We start from the raw sequence: 22,462 nt of genomic DNA, 5'->3' as shown, positions 1-22,462 counted from the left end.
TTTTCTGTAGTTTATCATATGCACACTGCAATGAAAACTACAATTAACTTCCATAAGTTTTCAGCCTCATCATCCATTGGCTTCATATGCCAGGTGTTTCAAGAAATGTGTCCAAAATCCTCAAAAATCAGGAAAATGCGATATTTACTCGCTGCCTTCAGAGTTGTTTTTCTGTAGCGGCAGGCACCTTAAGCTAGTAAAAACATCATCCGGGACAGCAATTAAGACAGTTAAGCTAATTAACTTTTTATTTAGTTGAGTTAGGCAGTTATGTCAAATGAGCGAATTCAACGGCGTTTGGCTGAATTTCATTGCGCCGCAACAATTTATCTATAGAGGCCGCTTTTTCTTTAACTCAAAGCTGCGATGGGTTCTTCGCATAAAGAATTTCAATTCGCCCATTGACATAACCGCCTAACTCAACGAATTAAAAAGTTAATTAACTTGACTTTCTTAATTACTGGCCCGGATGATGTCTTTAACCATTTAAAGATGCCTACAGCTACAGAAAAAGCAACGCACTCATTCTGGACATCTCAGAAGAATGTGGCAGTTGCGCTCTTCCGCGTTTTGGTTTAGGTTTCGCGGCTGAATCTGGTTCAATTTTATTACTTCGCAATTATCACAAGACACCGCTTTTTTTGAAATCTCAAAGCTGCAATAGGTTCTTCGCATGAAGGACTTCAATTTTTCCATGTGACATAACCGTCTAACTCCACTAATCAAAAAGTTAATCAAGTTAACTTTATTTACTATCCCAATTTATGTCATTAGCCATCTCAAGATGCCTGCGGCTACAGAGGAAGTAATTATGAACACATCCAATAAATATCGCATTTGCCTGATTTTTGAGAATTTTGGACACATTTCTTGAAACACCCTGTATACACAGGTAGTTCATCTTAAAGACAGAAACGCAGCATGTCACTTAAACACTTACGGTCAACTGTGTAAAGCATTACGCCTATGTACATTCGTGAGCTATCTGAGAGGGAACATCAAATGCGTGTTTAATCAATTATTACTTGTAACGTACAGATATGAATTTGACGCACTCAACTACAAGTGCCACCTCTCCGCTTGTGCAGTCAGTGCTATAACCACTTTACCGTTTACCAACTGGGTTTAGCCGTTATGACCTTCATGGTTTTCTATCGTATTACTCACGGTTGTACGTCACCCTAAATTCAGCAAATCTGAATGCTCATCTGGGAGGAGCCACTTCGGCTACCAGCGATAGATTACATGATAGAGAATGAAGCATCGGGTCACAATCACGGCTCTGAAACAACGTTCACATTTGAAATGCGTCGCGCAGCAAGAAAAGATTGCAAATAAAATGTAAAAATACACGGCTGATCCCTCTGTCATAGGAATTCGTATAACACGAAAGTGAAACGAGTCTTCACAGACGTAGTGGAGCGTTTGTTCTGCATTGTTTCGACACAAGGGCGAAAGAATGAATGCTATAGCAGCAAATTGTAATGTCCCGCGAAGAACAGCAAGCCGCTCGAAACTCGCAATGCGCTGCTCGAGCAGAAAGGACGCACGGAAAGAACACACACAGGATGAGCGCGAACTAACAACTGTCACAGCTCGACAGTTAAAGCGCGCTGCTCAAACACAAAGGAGGATGCACGAAACGAACGCACAAGTATACACAGGATGAGCGCGAACTAACTGTCACAGTTGTAACTTATTTGTGTGTGAGCAGCGCGCTCCTTTCGCAAAAGCGGTCACTGCAGTGAGCGAAGTGACCTTCGTGCTCTCTGTAACTTCAACGCAAACTTGCGGTGAGAGCACAAGACGTACAAACCACCCCCCATCACGAGATAATCGCGCGCGCATGAGCGACCACGCCCTGTGGAGGTGCCCGCGCATCGCAACGCGCGGAGCGACGACCTTTAAAGCGCGCCCTGCCAGCCCTTCGCGCCATCTCTCTAGTGATAACGAAAACACGCTGCAATGCCACCAATCTCTGAGTACCGTCAACGGGAAATGGTGTATATAAATAGCTCGTCATTATTAGGCTGTAGAACATGCCGTCTGTGGCCGAGTCGGTTCGAGCTGCGGAGCGAGGGATCGTAGGTTCGACTCCCAGTAACGGAACTTTTTCTTCTAGTTTTTTTTTCTTCGCCATCTGTAAGTGTGTATTTTACAACGCCATATCCGTGACTGAAATACGTCAGTGGAGCCGTGGTGGACTCCGACATAAAACACTTTCGTGTTGAATGTCCAAGGCGATCATGTCTTTACAAAAGATAAGGAAATCGGTTGTTGGTTCCGAACAGCGGCCGATGCTCTCTAAGCACTGGTCACCTCTGGGTAAAATGTCTCTTACCGTAATAACGTGCGCTCAAATATTCTCCAGAGGACGATCACGATGCGATAATAAAAAGTAGTGTTTGTGTCTAACGCAAGTTCTTTAGAAAGTAAATTGATAATGAAGGTCTATAAAAATTATGTACGAAAATATGAAATGCGTTATAGAACGACACGTGACAGTTTTGTAGTTTTTCATAATTTGGCTTTACCTTGAATTATTTGAGTGTTGCATTAATTTTAGTAGAAAACTTTCAACATCAACATACCAGAGAGATGCCGGAGGTGATCAGCGGGCCACCGGTTCCACCCAAGGACAACTGAACTTTTCCTTCCGAGTCGACAAGCACCATGGGCGCCATGGACGACATGGGCCGCTTTGCTGGTTCGATAAAGTTGGCACTGGAAGGAGCTAGTCCGTATAGGTTGGGCTTTCCCGGCGTCGAGAAGTCGTCCATCTCATCGTTGAGCAAGACGCCCGAGTTTGTGCGTACTAAGCTGCCGAAACTGCACCAACACAAGAGATGACGTTATTCGAGTGTACATAGATTTTGTAGTTTCTAATCGAAGTATGCGTCAAGTAGTAAGAAAAACTTCAGAGGCGCTTGATCTTCTCCTTCAAGAGTGAAACGCGATAGCCTTCCACATGATAGCTTCTCATTTGCCTGCCATGCTTCTCTTCTCTGTGGACCCCTCAAGTGTGCCGCGTGGAAAGGTGCGTCTGTGCGTGTAACGTTGTACATGTCAAAGGGGCACTAACGTGAAAAAGATTTTTCTCGAATTAGTAATTACTCTTTCACAATATCAGAATCACTACGCTTGCCGCGAGATCACGCTTGTTAAGCAAGAAAACGCGCGAAAAGAAAATTCGGGTGGCGACGCCACCTTGAAGTTCCCACTCTAATCGCCGTGACGGCATCAATTTTGACGGCATCTAAAGGCCTACGTAGTTCCTAAACGGTAAAAATAAAGTACTTTGTCTTTTCAGGGAGCTGGAATCTTAACACGCCACGTTTCAAGAGATTTCGTTGAGCCGATGTGGCCAAGATATGAAAAAGAACACTTTAAAATCAGTGACGTCACCATCGGAGATTTCGGCGGGAAATTTAAAGGGGAAGCTTTTGACATCGATTTTATTAACCCACATATGCCCATACTCGGAAAAAATTGAGCAAACAAATATTTTTATTCACGAATAGGGGATTTGTGCCCTCAACAAAACGTACAACATTTTTATTTACTCTCAGGTAAGTGCAACACAGTTTTGCAGCGCTTTTTGCATCCAGTTTTTTTTTTTCGTAGCACTGAGCTCAAGTTACGTGCTTGCAATTACGGGCAATAGTATGGTCACTGCTACCAAACTACTTTTAGCACGAATGGTGGAGTGGCGGGATTCTTGCAATAATTTGAAGAAAAAACAAGCGTCATGACTTAGGCTATCCTCTGCTCCAGGGCCTCTCCCATACAGAGTACACGTTCGCTCAGATGAAGTAGTCCGTGCGTGGTAATATTAAGGGCAAGCAATGTGTAGGCTATATCACATGTTTCGGTAGACACCTGCTTTATTTGCTATAAATGACTCCAGTCTTCACCTGAAGAAGTAGCGATTTTAAAGCGCATCAAAAAAGCGTCCTACATGTAGGACACTGCGCATATATGGGTAATAAACCTATGGTAGTGAAATTAACGACACTACAGCTTCCAGAGTATAACTTATTAGTCTAAGCTAATTTATTGTTTTACTTTAGTGCCCCTTTATATCCTCCTAGGATGCCTACTGCAAGTACAGTTGCGAAGTTCCCACTACGCCATATTTTATTTTGTGAATTGGCGAAGTGCCCATTAAGCATCTGCTGGGCAATATGCAGATTTACGCAGCTGCACACTTTACTGGTGCTGTGGCTGATGATCATGATAAATTATGCCCGAGCGCTTTGTTATGAGTGAGCCTTTATCCACCCGCTCGTTCCTAGTTCGCATAATTTGGAGTGTGGTGCGCTCCCATGCTTCTGCCACGCAATATTACGTGCGTTAACGCGACTCCTCGCACAAAATGCGTCTGTATAGAGTGTTTCTTTTCTTTTTTCGAAGCAGTTTTATGCACAGGCGAGGCTCTGTGGTAGAACGTCTGTCTGCCACGCAGAAGGCCTGGTATCACTTCTGCCTTGAACCCCCGCTTTGCATCATTTCGGAATTTTATTATTTGCATCATTTGCGATTTTTATAGGTCACGGGAAACGCCGATTTCTCGCTGACAACCTACGACGCCGACACCAGAATATCTGCAGCAAAGACGCTTTATCGCTTTCGCGTTAAACAGTACAGTATATTCTATCATTTACAATTTCTCTATGTACTAAATGTATTCATTTGTCGTTTCGAATAAAAATGCGTTGCAAGAGAAGCAAATGTGAACTATATCTTAGCAAATAATGAAGCGTAGGTCTATGAGGTGTACAATTTGTGTACAATGACCTGAATACCTATTGTGTGTTTATGCGGGTGTTTATGCGGGTTTGTGCTCATGCATCTGTGTTCCGTGTATTTTAACTGCCAAACCTATATAAAGAGAGTTGAAGCTTTTACACTCGTGACAAATCGATATAAAAGCGATTACTTTTGGTATATAAACCTTCTTCTTCCACCAGAAAAGTACATAAATAAAAGATGATACTTGCTAATAGTTGATGGTGCTGGAAACCGAAATGGCGATGCCATCACTGCCGTACAAGGTTACATGGGCAGTTCCTGTATCCTTCTGCGCAGTCTCATTCACAAAGCCGTAGTATTTCGGGTCGTTGTACGTGCAAGAGTCGTTGATCTTAGCCTTCGCTTGTGCGGCGAAATCTCGAGACGTCATATTTGCAACGAGCTGTTTAAATACGAAGAAAAAGAGCATGTCATGATATGTTGGCCCGTCGAGTGTTGCGACGTCTATTAACGCAGTAAGTATGTATTCTTCTTTGCCCATTTTCCTTTATCGATGAAAGAGGGAAGTTCATGTTCGGCCTATAATCATTTTCTTTAGTATTTTCTGTATATGGCACAAAGTTGAGGAAAATACACGCCGCTGGGTCAAAAAACACTATATAAACATTAATATCCATGCCACCTGTTCACGTCACTGCCTCACTTCAGTCTCACTTTTTAGGCCCATTCGTAAAATGTAAGTTTTGGGTATTAATGTCGCATGTAACGGTACCATTCTTAATTGGTCTGGTTGATCGTAACAATAAGTTGATGTTAATTTTAACGTTTTAAACCAATTATGTTTGAAACGCTTTGAGTTTAAAGCATACTTAGCTGCATGGTTGAACTTTCATCCATCCATGCCAGTAAATCTGTCTGACAGCATGAAGTATCACGCAACTTATACAAAACAGCTTGAAACGCGTCGTATAGGTCTGTTTAATTTATCACGGTAGCATCAGCAAATTCTTGAGAAATCATGTGACTGCAATGACAACGACAACGAAGTGTCTTGGCTTTTGGCGCAATAGTTTTTATCACGATCTCCGGCTAGCCGGCTTTTGAGAAAACAGTGTGAATATTCTATCTGTCTTTCTCCTCACGTAACATTTTGGTGGATAGGGAGGGTAACAGTAATAACCTCACAATTCATTCTAAAAAGACAGGGCGTGCAAACACGAACACAAGTTCGTGTTTGTGGTGTCCTGACTTCTTTCTTGTGTCCGTGTTTGCACGCCCTGTCTTTTTTAGAATGAATACTTACCTACTAGCTCAGCTCTCTGTTATTCTAACCTAACAATGTTATCGTCCGCTGACGCTTATTCAATGTAAGCAGTGGTTTCTAACATAACTTCTCTGAGCAAACGACTACGTGTGCAATCTTCATTAACTCTTTAGTTGACACCGCCAAATTTTTCCCTCGAGGGACCTTCGTTCCTCATTCATTGTTCGTTTGGCACTGTTATTTCGATCGAAAAATTATGTAGACGCGCAAGGCTCCTTAGCATTATCGTTGTTTGCACACGAACCTGTAGGCTCAAAGCTCGGTTTGTTCAATGAGGAGGCATGGTTATAGCACCTCCATAGACGAGCCAAGAAATTGGCGGCAAAACACTTCGCTCACTCGGCTCAGTGACGGAATCAGGACAGGATTCTGCCTTCCGATGCTGGCGTGAGCATTGTGCGCGCTCGTACTGGAAGAGCACAATTTCTATGGAGAAGCCTTATCAATGCATGAGTCCTAAAGTAAAAGACCGAACACGTCGGTCTGATCTTGTACGTATCAAAGTTCTGACTAATGTCGATGGGTTTCTGTCTGCGTGATATTATGCATAAAAAAATGCAGTGTTTGCAATGCCAGTCGTAGCGCCCTTTGTCACACCAGCTTTGTACAATCCCTAGTATAGCTGTCAGGGCGGTGTTCCAAATGCTCAGAAGCTGCTCTGCGCATTGCGCCGCTCCAACACGTTACACCCATGTTCAGTACGAGTACACTGATCACAATGTTAATATTCGCTATCGCTGTCAGTTACTCTGCTTCCGGAGAAAACAGCCAGATAGTTTTCTAAATCTAAAGGCTCCTGCATTTTCTGCATATTTTTCTCGTGCCCACGTCCAGAAGCCCCAAAAGTCTTCGCAAGCGTTCTCCTGAATTGCTCGGTTTTTTTTTCTTCTCAGTGTTATGCGCTTTGTGTGTTTTCTTGCAACTTTTTTCCCTTTTCCTATTACTAGTCGAAGGCAACCTTCGGCATCAGAACGCTGCCTCCTTTATATGTTGTGCTGCATGTTAGTAGTAGAGTCTGTAAAAAAGTATGTAAGGAGCATAGCGGGAATAAGTAAACAGACGTAATTATACTTCATCACTTGATTAGCCGCTTAGAAAATACATCTTTTCTGGTTGTTTTGTAGTATATATATATATATATATATATATATATATATATATATATATATATATATATATATATATATATATATATATATATTATATATATATTATATATATATATATATATATATATATATATATATATATACATATACTGTTAATCGATACGTAATATTGCCTTGAAACCATAAATTACACACCAATTCGAACCTTAACGTTCTCAGATTGTCTCGCGCACGTACCTCACTGCAGTTCACGAAACTCATGTCACCCAGCTGAGCTCTTTTTGCGTACCCAAACTTGCATGATTCAGCAAACCTGAAAGACAGGGCACAAAATTCTGTTCTACTTGTCAATAACATATTGGAGCAGTGAAATTCTGTAGCGTAAGCGCGAGGGGATAAACCCACTTTCTGAGGCAAACGTTCTCGTATGCCTAATGACCGCAAATGAGAATATATGTGCACGCGCGACAGAATGAAACGGCGTACTTAATTGGGCTCAAGCTACACATCTCCATTTTTCTACAGTTCCTTCAAGCACACAGTTCCTGTAACAAACAGCGTGGAAAACTTTAACTGCCAAAACCTAAAAAAAAGCTCCTTAAGTACCAGTTTACCAAAGAAAACAAGCGCCAAAGGTTAAGGGAGGTTATCCAAAATTGCCCATATGCATAGCCAGCGCCTCCTCTGCATAACGTTCGTTCAGCTCACTGCAGCTCTTGCGGCTTTCCTATGCATGTGAAGTAGGAATAGTAATGGTTGCATGCATACATATATATATATATATATATATATATATATATATATATATATATATGCGGCCAAATGCAGGTTGCTGACTATTGACTGGAGTACGTCACACTGTTTTGTGTTCTTCTTAATTGGCTAATTAGGCACGTTTGATTACCTAACTTTTGAGGCAGCGAAGCTGGGCTAAAAATTCCAAAGAGAAATGTTGTACATCAGTTTGCAAAACGTCCGATTGGACAGTTTCTTTCTTCCTATGTATTAAGTATTAGAGTGTTTTGCGCTTACTACAGATGCCCACGAAATGCAATAAAATACCACCTGACATGCCCGTTTGCGAGCCGCATTGCAGTGGTCCAAAATGTTCCGCGTTCAAACGACCATACCATTCGGCCGGGTGCGCTGCCTCGACAGGGCAGCGACGATGGTGGTGGCTGTGCAATGACGCGCGTTTTGCTAGCGGCGCCACAAGCGATAATCGCTGCGTCTGCTTATCGCTGTCATGAACCGTCGCGAGGGAAGCATATCGTTTGCACACGCAACGTTAGTTAGTTAGTTAGTTAGTTAGTTAGTTAGTTAGTTAGTTAGTTAGTTAGTTAGTTAGTTAGTTAGTTAGTTAGTTAGTTAGTTAGTTAGTTAGTTAGTTAGTTAGTTAGTTAGTTAGTTAGTTACCCTCAGGGTCAATAGACATTACAGAGGGGAGTGGTTATTCGTACAAGTGAAGTGGTCATTCCGATTGATACAATAATAGCTTAAAATGAAATTGCACAATACACAAGTTAATAATACGATATAACACAATAGGTAAACCAATAAATTTATGCAATGATACTTGAGGGAAAAAAGGGAAAAAATTAAGAGTAACACAATAAAGCAGTGAAAAGTGAAATAACGCCGAACATAATGTAAACTGAAGCATACCACTTCCACTGTGTTCACTATATGCAGCAAAGAAAGAGTTACGACGTCACTGGTCACTGTCGTTAATTTCAGCCGTTAGTGCGAGAATACAATTACACTCGATGTACGCGGTATGAATGAATTAAGAAATGCGCGATGTCGGCCGCTAAAAAAAAGCAATTATGAAGGCCGGGAGCAAATATCGCAATACCCTAATTTTTGGAGATTTTGGAACACATTTCTAGCAATACCCTCATCACCCCCTCCCCTGTCCTACCAGTACTCTTCGCTTTCTTTATGGGGTAAGCTCTTCCTCCTGTTTTGTGTTGCAGCATATCGTGTACGAATCTTTGGGTGCCAAAGCAAGAAATGCCTGTAGGCGTACATATGGACTCCACCTTGACCTTGCGTTTCATGGTCTAATTCTTCATGCGGCGCCCTTTGATGCTCCCTCGGGCAACGTGGGCTCTCCGGTTTTTGCGAACACACTCGTGGCCTAGAGTTCATACAAGACAGATGCTGGGTACCATGAGGGTAACTTGTCAAAGGATGCGGTCGGTGGTAGTGAGGTTATCACAACATATCCCCCCTCACCACCGCAAGCTTAGCAGATAACTATCACTTGTTCCTCACTTGGTCTACAATCGCTTGGAATGAAAATTCGCGCCTCTTCAGTTGAAATGAAACTGGTAAGCTTAAACGAGACTGACGCGACTTTCTGTCGTTATTCTCGGCCGTGCTGGCCATGTCGCCAGAATGATGGATGTGCTTAGCCGCGCCTACCTAACGGCGCCAGATTCATCGCCATTCTTTTTACACAAGTTTTGTGACGTACGTAATGGAAATACGGGTGCATTTTTCGCAGTGTGGGACGTTTATCTATACCCGAATTCGTGGATGTAGTCCTTGCTTGTCGGTGAGATTGCAAACTTCAATGCTGCCAGCAGGTGCGAGAACAAGACTTATCCTTTCGTTGGTTCAAAGCGTCTCTATGATTTCTTTATCATAGTATTGTAGTCGCCCACAAATTCTAAACAGAAGGTGCAAGTACGAAGAGCCGGTTGGGGGAGAGGGGGAGCCTGTTTGCAGACTACAGAAGCGCGAACCATTGAGCTAGTTCGTGGGCCATTTCTCTCATGAAGAACGGATAGTTGCCGATGAGTTTCGCGCGATGATTTTTAGTGCCTTTCCTCTCCATATCTGCGTTCCTTTCGTCGGTGCATTTATTCATCGGCACTTCTCCGCTCTTTATAATTGAAATGTTTGTAGACCTTCTCGAGTAGCTTGTCTACTTCGCCTAATTCAGTGACTCGACAGGAGCTATAACCATTACCATGTATTCGTATCCGCAGTCAAGAGAGAGCGTCTTTTATATATATGAGTTCTAAGGACGCACTGCTCGATATGCCCAGAAAAAGGAAATCTAACACTAATGACACGGCTGAACGAATGGGTCACCATCGGAAATAAAACGCAAGTAACAAAATGTGTTTTTCTCCTATGATGTCGTTTCACCTGTGCAAAGTAGTGACGTTGTCCGGCAGGCACGGCTTCTCCGTCGTTCTAAACATGTCCATAATATTCAAGATATAACTTAGCACTGGACCGCTCCCCGGGGGTGGTGGTGAAAACATCGTGTAGTTGCCTTGAAAGGTCGTGTTCACAGGTGTCATCCACTGGACTGAATAGTTCTTTAGGTCATCTACAGTCATTATGCCTCCTTCAAAAAAAGGAAATAAAAGAAGTGCAGCCCAATAACCGCATATTTAGAACGCGAAATTTTACGTTTAATGTAAACAACCAAAGTCATGTAGTAAGCAATAACGTCTTAACAATACCATAACACTTAAGTAACACATTAGTCACGAAAATACCATCTGGAGTGACATTAGTATGACGGATTTCGCTAAATATAGACCCATCAGTAGAACACGCGACTGCTTTAAAAATATCGAATCATAATTTTATAACATTTCTTCTAGTGCATGGTAGTGATGAACTTCACAAGGGCGGTAATTCGGGCTAGTTGGTTGATCATGGTCGTGAAAAGACAGCGCAAAAACAGCGAACACAGCGCTGTTTGTCTCTTGTTTGTCCGTTTTTTTCGCTCTGTTTTTTTTTACGTGCATGCTAGTACATGCATGCTCTCGTTTTCTTTTAAGATCGCCCGTTGGTTTATTGTGTTATGTGATATGTACCTAGAATCTATATAGTAGCTTCATTGCTGTGTGCATGGCAGATTTTCAAAAGCTGTCCGTGCCTCGTTCAAATTCCATTAACCTTTTCACCGAGAGCTTTAAAGGGCCCTGCAAGACTTTTAATTTCATTTCATTTTAATACCTTAAAGGCCCCGTTTGGTGTATTACGTAAAGGGCGGTTATCATGTTTGTACGATAACAAAAAAAGCAGGTGCTATGGTGAAATACATGTCTGCACCTCCCTGCCATTCCTACATTCCTTCTCCTCTCCTTCTTCTTCTCATTAAAACATCTCCTTCTTCTTCTCTCTCTGCACAACGTCCGAAAATTCGGAATGACTTGTTACGGCAGCAGCAGTGTGCGTCAGGTCGTTCCAAACTCTGGCAGCCCGAGGAAAAATTTAGGCTTGTAATGTTACGGTTCGTGTTCGAGGACGGGTAACTTGCAGTTGATGACTGATGTGCTGCGACGTGCGTGTGAATATAGTCAGTAAACCCCAGCGACCAGTAGTCAAGGCTGCTGTAAACATGCGAGCCAAATAATAATGTATTGCAATTTAGATTTAAAAATAGGGCAGAATCGCTCGCTCTCCTCTCAGCAAACTACGTAGATTAAGAGACCGACTATGCATACGAAAGAACACTGCCATTTGCTGATATCATGATCGTGAAAACATCCTTAATAATATTTATATTATTTGTTTTGAGTTCAATAAATAAAATATCGACGTGTTGTTTCTTTCTTAAGAAACCCTGAAAAAGTAAATATCTTAGTACTCCCAGTCTCGATTAACGGTCGTCCTCTTATGTGTTCGCTTTGTGTTATTGTGAATTCCACTGGTAGATCTCGAGCGCTGCGGTAAATCCACGACGGAGCGGCAAAATCAGGCGCGGCCCGATTCAGATCGACCAGCGAAATGTAAACTCGGTCCGGCAAGGTGCAACCGGATATGTGTCGCACATATCCAGTTGCCCGCGTTGGCAACACTTCATAAAGTGCCGAAAACAATCGAGGCCCTCGAATGCACCGGAAATGACGACACCACTTTGTCGGAGTTCCGGCTAAATCCAGCGCCATGAAGCGAATCAACGCGGAATGCTCCGTCGTGGGGCAGGTTGCCCCGCATCGACTAGTGTAATTCAATTTCTCGGCCGCCGAGCAAGAAAAGCTGCTGCAGCTCAACCAAGGGAATTCACCATGAGCCTGCTGCGACAGTACTTGCCTATGTATGTCGTTGTTTTCAATAGCACAGGTAAGCTTGTCATTGCACGCTTTGTCTCTTTTACGCGCCTCGCGAGCAAGACGCCTTTGAAGACATCGTTCGGGGTTTATATAATTGAATTTGGCTTCTTTCCGTCGGTCAAGCTGACGCAGGACAAAACCGGTGCGCACGACGTACTCACAGAGCTCGGCCTAACTATAGTGTACTAGACACTGTAGCCTGACTTTCGCACATTGAGCATTATTGCGCTACATCATTGCCGTGGCCGCCAAAGGGTGTCGAAACGTAGCGCCCGCGCACTTCATAGTTGGCTAGAATTATGAAATAACGTTCTTGTTATTATATGATAATAATAATATCTGGGGTTAAATGCCCCAAAACCACGATATGATTATGAGGGACGCCATAGTGGAGGGCTCCGGAAATTTCGATCACCTGGGGTTCTTTAACGTGCACCCAAATCTAAGTACACTGGTCTCAAACATTTTCGCCTCCATCGAAAATGCAGCCGCCGCGGCCGGGATTCGATCCCGCGACCATCGGGTCAGCAGTCGGGCGCCATAACCGCTAGATTACCGTGGCGGGGCACGTGTCGTTATATAAGTGTGCGAACAAGTTCAAAAGAAAAAAAGAAGAGAAAATCCTGAACGTCATCACACGCGCTGATCTAGCTGACTGGCCCTTTGTCTCCCTCCCACCCCCCACCCCCCCCGTCTGCGTAGCTTCCAGCGCTCTCGTCGAGACAAAAGAAGAGAAAGAGTGCTGAAAGCGTGCGACATATCCTTGTAACTCCGCTCGTACTTGACCGATTTGAGAAGAAAAAAAATGCAGCAACGTACTCGTGAGGACATAAACACCGGTAGTGAAGTAACTCGACGTTTACTTGGAGAAGTGTTGCGAGGGGACTTTGAGTGGCGTACTAAGACGTATTTTATTGTAGCGTATCTTGGCATCGTAGATAGTCTTGTGCCTTCGCGGAGTAAAAACAAGAATTCGCTGCAATTTTTTTAAGCATCTTCGGATATATACGCTTCATGTTCCTTAGGCCAGCAAAATAACTCCATTTTCTTGAGAAATGTCCAATGAAAGTATTCAAGGAAAATGTATTTACCAAGGTGCCAAATGGTTCTTTGGTTCATAGGCTGCCCACCACTCGCGATCAGAGTACAAACGCTACCAAAGCAAAGCATGAATTTCCACTTGCGTCGAGGCTTCCATGAAATGCATGCATATTATGAAAACGGACCCACATGCGTGTCAGTGCTCACCGCTCCCTCCACCATGGACGATCACTGTCGTCTTCATCCTCAGCAGGAGGAAAGCACCCGATTCCCTTGCAACCCACCATGTCCTACGCTAGCTGTTTTCGTTTCATGCGTGGAAAATTATGACCTGCCCATGTCCATTTCTTTCTTTTAATATCTAATGGATATTGGTTACCCATGTTCGTTCTCTTTCTTCTCCACTCCGCTGTCTTCCTCTCTCCTAAAGGAACCCCGCAACACTTTTTCAGCATCTCAGAAAGCGCTTGTGATCAGTAGTCGAGGCTTCTGAGAACACGCGAGCCAAACATTATAGCGCAGCGCGCGGCCTGGAAATTACAAATAATTCTCAAAGCCAGCTAGAAATCTCTCCCTCTTCTCTCCACAAATGATGTCATATACCCAAATCACTGCCCCATATACGCAAGTCGACGGCCGTTGGCTCATTTCAACATAGCGAGCTGCACTGCATAGATCGCGCTCGCGCTCGCGCTCCCGATCACGCTGAAAGTAAGCCGCGTTCGAAGAAGACATGAAAAGAAAGTGCTCAAGGTCATGACGCGCGCTGACGAAGGGACGCATCTTCGTGCTCCCTTGTCATCCCCCTCCCTGCGTAGCGTTCAGCGCGCTCGCTAGTACGAAAGGAGAGAGAAAGCTCTTTAAGCGTGCGGCAAATCCATGTAACTCCTCTCGTACTTGACGGTTTCCAAAAATGTTTGCGGCAGTCGATTCGTGAGGCAATAAGCTATTTTAATGAAGCCATTTGACGATTATCTGAAAAAGTGTTGCAAGCCCCCTTTAAAGGTACGCCTATAATTTTTCTTTCCTTCTTAAGCTACGTGGTCCTTAAGTGCTTCGGGACGTTTTTTTTTTTAATTGTCTAGGCTTCATTTGTTAGAAATGGCACAATGCAACGGTTGTATACTTTCTGCTTTAGTGACAACGGCAACTTGCAAGTCATGGGTTGAGACTGTCTACCGTATGCGCACCAGCGCGTCCTTATTCTTCGGTGAAATTCCTTTAACAATGAACTGTCAGACTTATTACCTACAAAACATTGTGACGACTAATCCCAAACATAACAGTGCTGCCGGTACGGATAGCTCGTCAATTTGACAATCCCAGCTACTCTAGAGGACTTTGCCATCGTTTTCGCAATACGACACAAGCAGACCAACAATTGAGACCAGGGGGGGGGGGGGGATCGGAGATCTCTGTTCGTTCCGCGTTCGTTCTGGCGGTGTTACGTCACAAAAGTGGGCGGTCCGCAGCTCTCTTCCGCCGAGACGAAGAGGACAGCCAATCGTCAAGCGGTGAGCGGCGAGCTTTCCGGAAGTAGCCGCGCATCGTTTGTCCTCGGCAAGGGGACCATATATTTCAAAACGAAGTGTTTCTCGCCTTCTATTAATACAGTTGTTATACGAAAAGATATTGTTTTTCTTTTCAAGCTCAAACAGTTTCTGAAACAGCAATAGGTTTGAGCGCTGATATTTATTGGTGTTAGTTTTTCTAACGTGCTCGCTATGTGAAGTCGCGCACGCGAAAAAAAAAAAGAGAAAAGTAGCGGTTGGCGCAGTTTTTCAAGATGTCGCCCCACCGGAATGTCTGGCTTGGCTCCCGGGTGTCGAATCGTCAAAAGGAGCTTCTGCTTGCTTTTATAAAAGAGCACCCATAGATACCTACGCCGTCGTGCCCACTGGGGCCGTCGTTCACGACTGAGGACCGGGACGACACGTGGCAGTAGCTGGTAGCGCTTTTGAACTAAGTCCCTGCGCGTAAGACCACAGCCCAGTGGCAGGCCCGTTCATTTTGTTCGCACTGTTCGTTTCGAGAACAGAAAGCGACGCCGCACTCGCTCATGTCTTCAAACGCATCTCGCACCTCCAACCGCAAGAGAAGCACACGTCGCAAGCGCCATTTTCTCAAAATCAGCTGTTGCGGCAGCCGCAACCGCCGCATCATGCCGTGCGAAGCCGTTTGTTCGCTCCAGAGAACGCGTGCGAACGGTCTCGCGCTCCGTTCGTTTGTAGCAGACGACATGCTCGTTATGACGCGGTATGACGTCACCAAAAAATAAAAGATGAAGCAAAACGAAAAATGGCTACGCCCCTCAGAGACGTGGTTTTTTCCGGCTTCGGCCAATCGCGTACGCCGCCAGAATGGGTACAGAACGAACGGCGCAGAACAGAGATCTCCGATCACCCCACTCGTTATGCCGCGATATGACGTCACCAAAAAAGAAAACATCAAGCAAAAAAAAAAGAAATGGCGACACCCCCCGGCCTTGAGTGGCATCTCCCGCTTCAGCCAATCAGCACGCTTGTTCTTCCCCAGGAGAACGAACAAGCGTAACGAACAGATCTCCGATCGCCCCCCAGAGTTCGCAAACTGTCAATTTTTCTACACATACAAGCGACTTCGGTTCCTCTGACTACCAGTGCATGTTTGCAGTACTACAGTTGTGTGCCATGCTTTCTGGGTCATCGTTTTCTCTTTGCATATGTGCATATGTCGTTCTTTGGCACGACATGTCACTGTATGCATCAGCTGATGCAGACAAGAATCCAACGTCAACGATTAGCCAAATCATCAGCACGCAGTGTGGCTGAACGACAAAATTTTCAGTTCAGGTAAATGCCAATCATCACCTTCAGAGGTTTCTAGTGCTAACGACGCCGACTAAAATAGTCTGCTTGCTGGCCCTCGCTGTACTGGAATCCCTTCAGTCGCGGCGATCAGATGCTGAGCTAGCCGACCGCACAAACAACTTGTATCATTGACAAAACTTGTGCGCTTATAATGAGCCTTCTCACAAGAATGAGAAACAGGCTGAGGAAATTCTGGCAGATCCCACGAACTTTGAGAATCGCTGTTATGCGAAGCCGTCAGCGAGGTGCTGCTTGTTAACACCAAACTACAATTGCGAACAATAAATGGCGTTTTCAGTGCAATTATGAAACGACTACCTTCGTCGAACTCCAGGACTAGTGTCGCGGCATCCAAGTGTCGTCGACAAAAGAACAGACTTTGTGAATAGCCACTCATAATTTAGAAGCGTTATTCTGGCATTATTGTAGACTTATTCTATCGACCACAAGCAAAGTAAATTCATAAACGTGCATGAGCAGTGGGCGCCGGTTACAAATCTCTGCGGTCTATGGTAGCCTTAGTCAGTCGCTCAGTAAGATAACGGCTGCTCAAAACCCGAGAATGACAGTGCGTTTTTCAGAGGTCACCGTGTGTGGACGAGCACGGCTTCACTACGCCACTCAGACATGACATGTTTTAGCGGAGGCTTTTTCAGTTCACAGTCACTTAAATGCTAGTCTGACAATAATCTCCACACAGTATAACGGGTTCTGCCTGAACTTTTCACATAAATCTTGTCGGTATATTGGAGGCCAGACCAATACATTATCAAAAGTATAGTTAGCAGGGCCAGTTGGTATGGCCAGCGCTTGTTCTTGTCATTCCTCCCTGTGTGCGGCGTCTTGCTTTTCGCGCTACTTACTTCCATCAATACATTATCACCTGGCTGGTATTTGTCATAGCATCCTCATAAGATTCTAATATCGGATCCTGATTAGTCCTTTGTCGTTTCTTCATGTGGAGGCAAGCTCTCTGTCTGGCCCCTCTTGTGCGATGCAGGTATTGAAATTGCTATACGTACCCCACCTCTTTACTGTCTTGACAATGTCTTCGGCCAACGTTCCATTGTAGAAGTAGTCTGCTCCATACTGAGCCACTTCTTTGAGGGTTTTAGCCAGATCCTCCTGGATTAGTGTGTCTCCTTCTTTAAGAACTCTCCCTGTCGTTTTATTCAAGAACGCTCGCCTGCACACAAAAGAAAGTTCGCTTGCTGAAGTGCACGGTACAAAGGCGCAGCATATAGTATGGCCAAATTACCCATAATTACCAAAATGAAGAAAAAATATCAAATAGTTTGCCAAGCTATAGAATGAAAATTTAAAATAACAATCACATTCGCACGGAAGGAAAAATAGCAATCGCCGAAGAAAGTAATATCGAGAGCGAGGCCATTCTTTGGAGTACAGGTGAATGAATTTATAAATAGTGTAGTTTCAATATCTGCGAAAATACATGTAAAGTCACGGCCCCGCTAGCGGCACGGCGGCTCGCCGTGCGCCGTTTTCCATCGCGCATATCAAGATTCTCTTGCCATTCGGAAAATGGGACCGAGTCTCATTTTCGCGATGTTCTACGGCAGCCGCACAGCGCGAGGCCAATCACCAACGGAATAGACGTCATGGCTACATCGGCGCACCGTGTTGTCTGCTTGGTACTATCCATAGCATGGTTGCAACGTTTGGCTACTTTGCGCCAGATTCACTACTTTTTCAGGCTGTTGGAGGGAAATATTCGCCTTAGCTACTTGGCTACTTTTGATATTCATACTTGGAAAAAATGTACGTTTCACGATGCTTTGGTGAAAGACGAAGAAAAGTAGACTGGATGTCTATTCGTCTTTCGTCAAAAACATCGTGAAGCGCACACTTTTCCAACTATCCAACTCGCTGAAGCTTCTATTCTAATGAAACTTTTGACATAACTGACCTAACGTAAAATTTGGCTAGCAATATATGTTGCTCATATTACGTAGCAACTTTTGCAGATATTTAGGACACCGAATGGCCACGTCAGCCTGCGCTCGTCTGTCTCTTTCGTTCCTTCTTTGTGTCCCGTCTGCCGCGCAGTTTGCTAGAACACGTCAGTTAAAATGCTTTCAAGCATTTCCATCGTCACCGCCAATCCAACGCGGGCGCTTCCATTTCATACAAATAATCCAAAAGTTTTTGTGGGCACCTCTTGGTCGAATGGGAGCTGCGCTGTCTACAAGTGACGTGCACCGTTGCGGTGCGTATTGCGCACTTTGATAGCAATGAGCAGACGCCTCATACCTTCGTACGTGCCGCGCTTTCACCGCTTAGTTTGCGTTGAAGGGATACACATCACGAAGGTCGCTTCGCTCGCTACAGCGGCCGCGTTCTCTTACGCCAGGGGTCTCAAACACACCTCAGCTCGCGGGCCACAGTCACGAAATTTAGTACCACAAGGGCCGGGACAGTCTCGTGGCAGAGGCAAAGGCCTCTCCCACGAGTTGGAGAGGCTTTTGCCTCTCCAACTCGTGGGAGAGGCCTTTGCCGCGTTATTCCGGCCGCGTTATTCGAAGGTCGCAGGTTCGGTCCCTGGCGGCTACCAAGTTATGTTGTCGTCCACTTTACTTCCCTCACATTGATATCCTAATTTCGACAAATGACATCCCCTGTACTTTCCTTGGCATTATTGTCTGTTAGTTCTCATTACTATTGTGTCTAACAAAGAAAAACGAGCCCTTAAAAAAAGTCCTCTTGTTTCCTTCACACGCACACACACACACACACACACACACACATATGTAAAAGTACCTGATAAAGTACCTGATATATATATATATATATATATATATATATATATATATATATATATATCAGGTACTTTGGTTAGCCTTTTATTATTTTTTTGCTTGTTCATAAACAGAACGAAGCAAGAATCGCACTCAGCACTAAGCACTCAACACAATAGAACGCCAGGAGGCAAATCAGCCATGAAATGGTGCTAGCGTCTCATTAGCATTTACATATTTCCAGTGGTAATTACCAGCGCAGAGAACATGAGACAGGCGGAAGAAAGAGGAAACGAGTGTAAATGCGAAATCCGTTTTCCGCTATTTCGAATTCTAAAGTACTGAAGAAAAAAGCGTTTACTTGGGCAGTAGTTGTAAAAGCAATCGACTTAATGTCCTTGCAAAATCATTGTACACGTCGCAGGCCCGTCCCATAAAGCCGCTCAAGAATTGAAAAGCAGTGCATAAATATCATCTACTCATATCATATATAGGTTGCCTAAGCACAAAATACGGGTAATTTGATCCCACTTTATTTATTGGATTACCTTGTTTCGTTTGCCAGCGCGGTCGAAAAGTTCTCGCCTGCTTTCAGAGCCATTGCCAGGTGACGGCCAACAGGAAAACCACACTCCGCCAGTAGAATGGCGTCTTCAAACAATTCGCTCCAATTTAACTTGCCATATTGACGGTGAAGCTCAGCGTAGCCACGCAACTCTCCTGGTACTGCCACCGCCATGCCTCCTGAAATAAAAGGCAGAATTATTAACAGAGCTATTGATGAAGTTTTGACTGAAGCTCACTCTTAGCTATGGTCTATGGATCCTGTTGAACTAAGTAGTGTCTTACAAAACGAATGGTTTACCATATGTTCCATGCAATTAAATATATAGTAATTTCATGCCAGGCGACAGACCAGGCTAACATCTCTGGGAACTTCATTATGGATTATTATCTGTCCCATGCAATGCATTCACCAATAAAAGGCGAACTTCATTGGCGGTAACCTATGAACCACAGACCAAGTATGTCGCCGTGCATTTCGCTTACTTTTCCACACGTCGCTAGAGCTCCACACCTCTCCTTAATTGCAGAAAATCTACTGTCAAAGCTCCAGGACACTTCTTCGGTTATCTCTAATACTAAGCTATGCAGAACCTTGACTCTGGCTAGCTGCGCCGCCTGGAAAATGCACGTCGCGGGTAAATACCTTGTGTGTTGGGAGCTGCATCAGTATACTACTTTTAATGCCTAAGCATTAGATGCCTCACTTTACTTCAAAATGCGGGAAAAGCATTCGTGCGGTATCCATCCGCGATAGGAGCGTCCTTTAAGGCAAAAAATAGTTGAAAAATGGCGCAATAACAAGTAAACTTCATTGAATAAAGATAAGGGAATGATAAATATGAAGTGACGTTTTCCTCTGACTCGTACCCAGGACCTCTAGCTTGGAAGCACCACATTGTAATCCGTATGCCTTAATCTGCTTGCTTTAGTGCCTCGGTTGGCCCATTGCAACATACAGACATAAAATACGAAATGATAAATGCGCGTTTGAACCTCTGTAAGGCTGGAACAAATTATTAGATTTTGTTTTTGTATTTCGCAGGTGAAATTAAATACGTTGATTCATTCAGAAGGTTTAACCTGCGTACACCACATTTCTCTTCCGTGCCCATTAGGTTCGATAAAGTTTGCTTGCAGAGGATGCACGCCGAGCTCGGTGTGCCTCACTTGCATGCGTGTCTTCAATGTACTGCGGAGTCCCAGGAGTAATGCCATACTGCACGCTTCTCGTTTCTTCAACGGTTAAAAATAGTACTACATAATGACCAAAGAAGTACACAGGGCCTATGGGACACCCTTGACAATTTCCCGCTTGCAAGCCTAGCGCGTTAAGATACTTGCAACGTATTCATTCCACCGCGCATGGTCCGCACCAGCACGGCGTCGTGTGTGCGTCTAGCGCTGCAAGAGAGAGGATGAAAAAAGGAAGGCCGGGAGATTAACCAGATATTATCATCTGGTTTGCTACCCAGCACTGGGGGGGGGGGGGGGGGGGATAGGGGCAAGAGAGGGGGTGTAGAAAGAATCCGTACAATGGTACATGGATTGGTAGCGCGCCATAAGAAATCAGCATTATGTTGAACGTTGATCCCTCCTCTCATTCCCCTTTCTCTTCAATAAAGCTTATTCAGACGAAAGCCTTAGATGCCTCATCAAACGCGTAAAGTGACCGTCAGCGTCGACCTCCGTTTCTCAGCGTAGGCGTCAACACGAGTGATTCGAAATATCATCGTCACGTGGTTACGCCACCGTATGGCGTAATCAGATCGCAAAAATCACGTCACTATGGCTTCCCATGATAACGTCATCACATGACATTGTCACTTGGCCAAATGTGGGCCGATCACGGAAGCGGTGCAAAATCAGATGAGGTGCAGAAGCCTTGTATCGCCTCCGATCCTGGAGGTGGCGCAATACCACGTTAGGTGCAGAAAGATTTTGGAGGTGGGCGGGGGAGGATGAATGCGTCGACTGAGAAGAGAAAGAAGAAGATGGCCTTCGCCTTCGAGTCGTCTCAGGCGAATGCATAAGGGACCCCGTGAGTTCTTTCCTCCTCCTCTTTTAGGCATGCCACTTTATACTTCACCAACTAAGTGCTCCTAGTTGTTATGATAGGTATTTGCGTAAAAATTTGACCACGTTTCCATAATTGTTTAGAGAAGCCTTATTAGTAAAGGCTAGCACACTACCCCGAACAACTTACTACTCTTCACGTGCGTAGAGCTGTAGGTGCGCTTCATTACTAAATAACCTTATCCGTGCCTCCCGGTAATGTTTGAAGAACTATATTTTCAGACTCTCAAATATAGTTTTTCATGGAACACGAAGCCTATATTTCTGTAATGGAGCTTTTCCACCATCGTGTGCATATCCGTGGAGACGTGGTAGGCTCTATCCTGTGATGAAACGAAACTTGTCTTCCGGGGGCCAGTCATCGCACTCTATGTTAGTTGAATGGCGGCAAGTGACCACGAATGTTATCCTGCACTCATGTTCTCTGCTCCGGCTCCAGAAGCTAATATTTATGCTGCATCTCGACGGAACGTGTGTAGGATTCTTACATGTTACAATTATTGTACGTTATGGGTAAGTTAGGGGAATATATTATAACTTGCCCTCCCCCTCTCCATTAAAAAGGAAAAAGAATAAAGTAAGTCCTAGGACATCATGAAAGAAAGTTCGAGAACAATCTATCACGTATTGAACACCTGGGCACCGAGGCGCAGGTTTATTGATACTGGGACTCCAAACTATACATTATTCACATGTTTTTCTAAGAAAAAAAAAAGAAAGGAAGCTCATTCGCCTAATTGTCCTGTCTTGTCAAGGCTATTCCGCGAGATTTTTCGAGAACAGCGGAAACGAGGTTATACCTACTTAGACCAAATTAGGTAATATCGCTGCTGCTTAAGGAACCATTGTCTTTGGATAAATGTGATGACATCAGAGACTGTTCACTAATATGCGGTTTCTAGAACAC

At 44.3% G+C, this 22,462-nt stretch overlaps 1 protein-coding gene across 1 annotated transcript in view; it reads right to left on the bottom strand.

Moving 5' to 3' along the window:
- Positions 1-22,462, bottom strand: part of LOC119391253 (scoloptoxin SSD14) — a 56,215-nt gene that overhangs the window by 6,702 nt on the left and 27,051 nt on the right. The window contains exons 5-10 of the mRNA XM_037658930.2: positions 19,464-19,659; positions 17,182-17,345; positions 10,345-10,549; positions 7,423-7,498; positions 5,001-5,194; positions 2,592-2,829 (exon numbers count right to left, since the gene is read on the bottom strand). Coding sequence (XP_037514858.1) covers positions 2,592-2,829; positions 5,001-5,194; positions 7,423-7,498; positions 10,345-10,549; positions 17,182-17,345; positions 19,464-19,659 — 1,073 coding nt within the window. The remainder of the gene's footprint in view (positions 1-2,591; positions 2,830-5,000; positions 5,195-7,422; positions 7,499-10,344; positions 10,550-17,181; positions 17,346-19,463; positions 19,660-22,462) is intronic.

This window comes from Rhipicephalus sanguineus, chromosome 4 (genome assembly GCF_013339695.2).
Source record: "Rhipicephalus sanguineus isolate Rsan-2018 chromosome 4, BIME_Rsan_1.4, whole genome shotgun sequence".
Lineage (NCBI taxonomy): Eukaryota > Metazoa > Arthropoda > Arachnida > Ixodida > Ixodidae > Rhipicephalus > Rhipicephalus sanguineus.
Note: the sequence above shows the minus strand (reverse complement) of the source record. Positions and strands in the feature narration are given on the sequence as shown.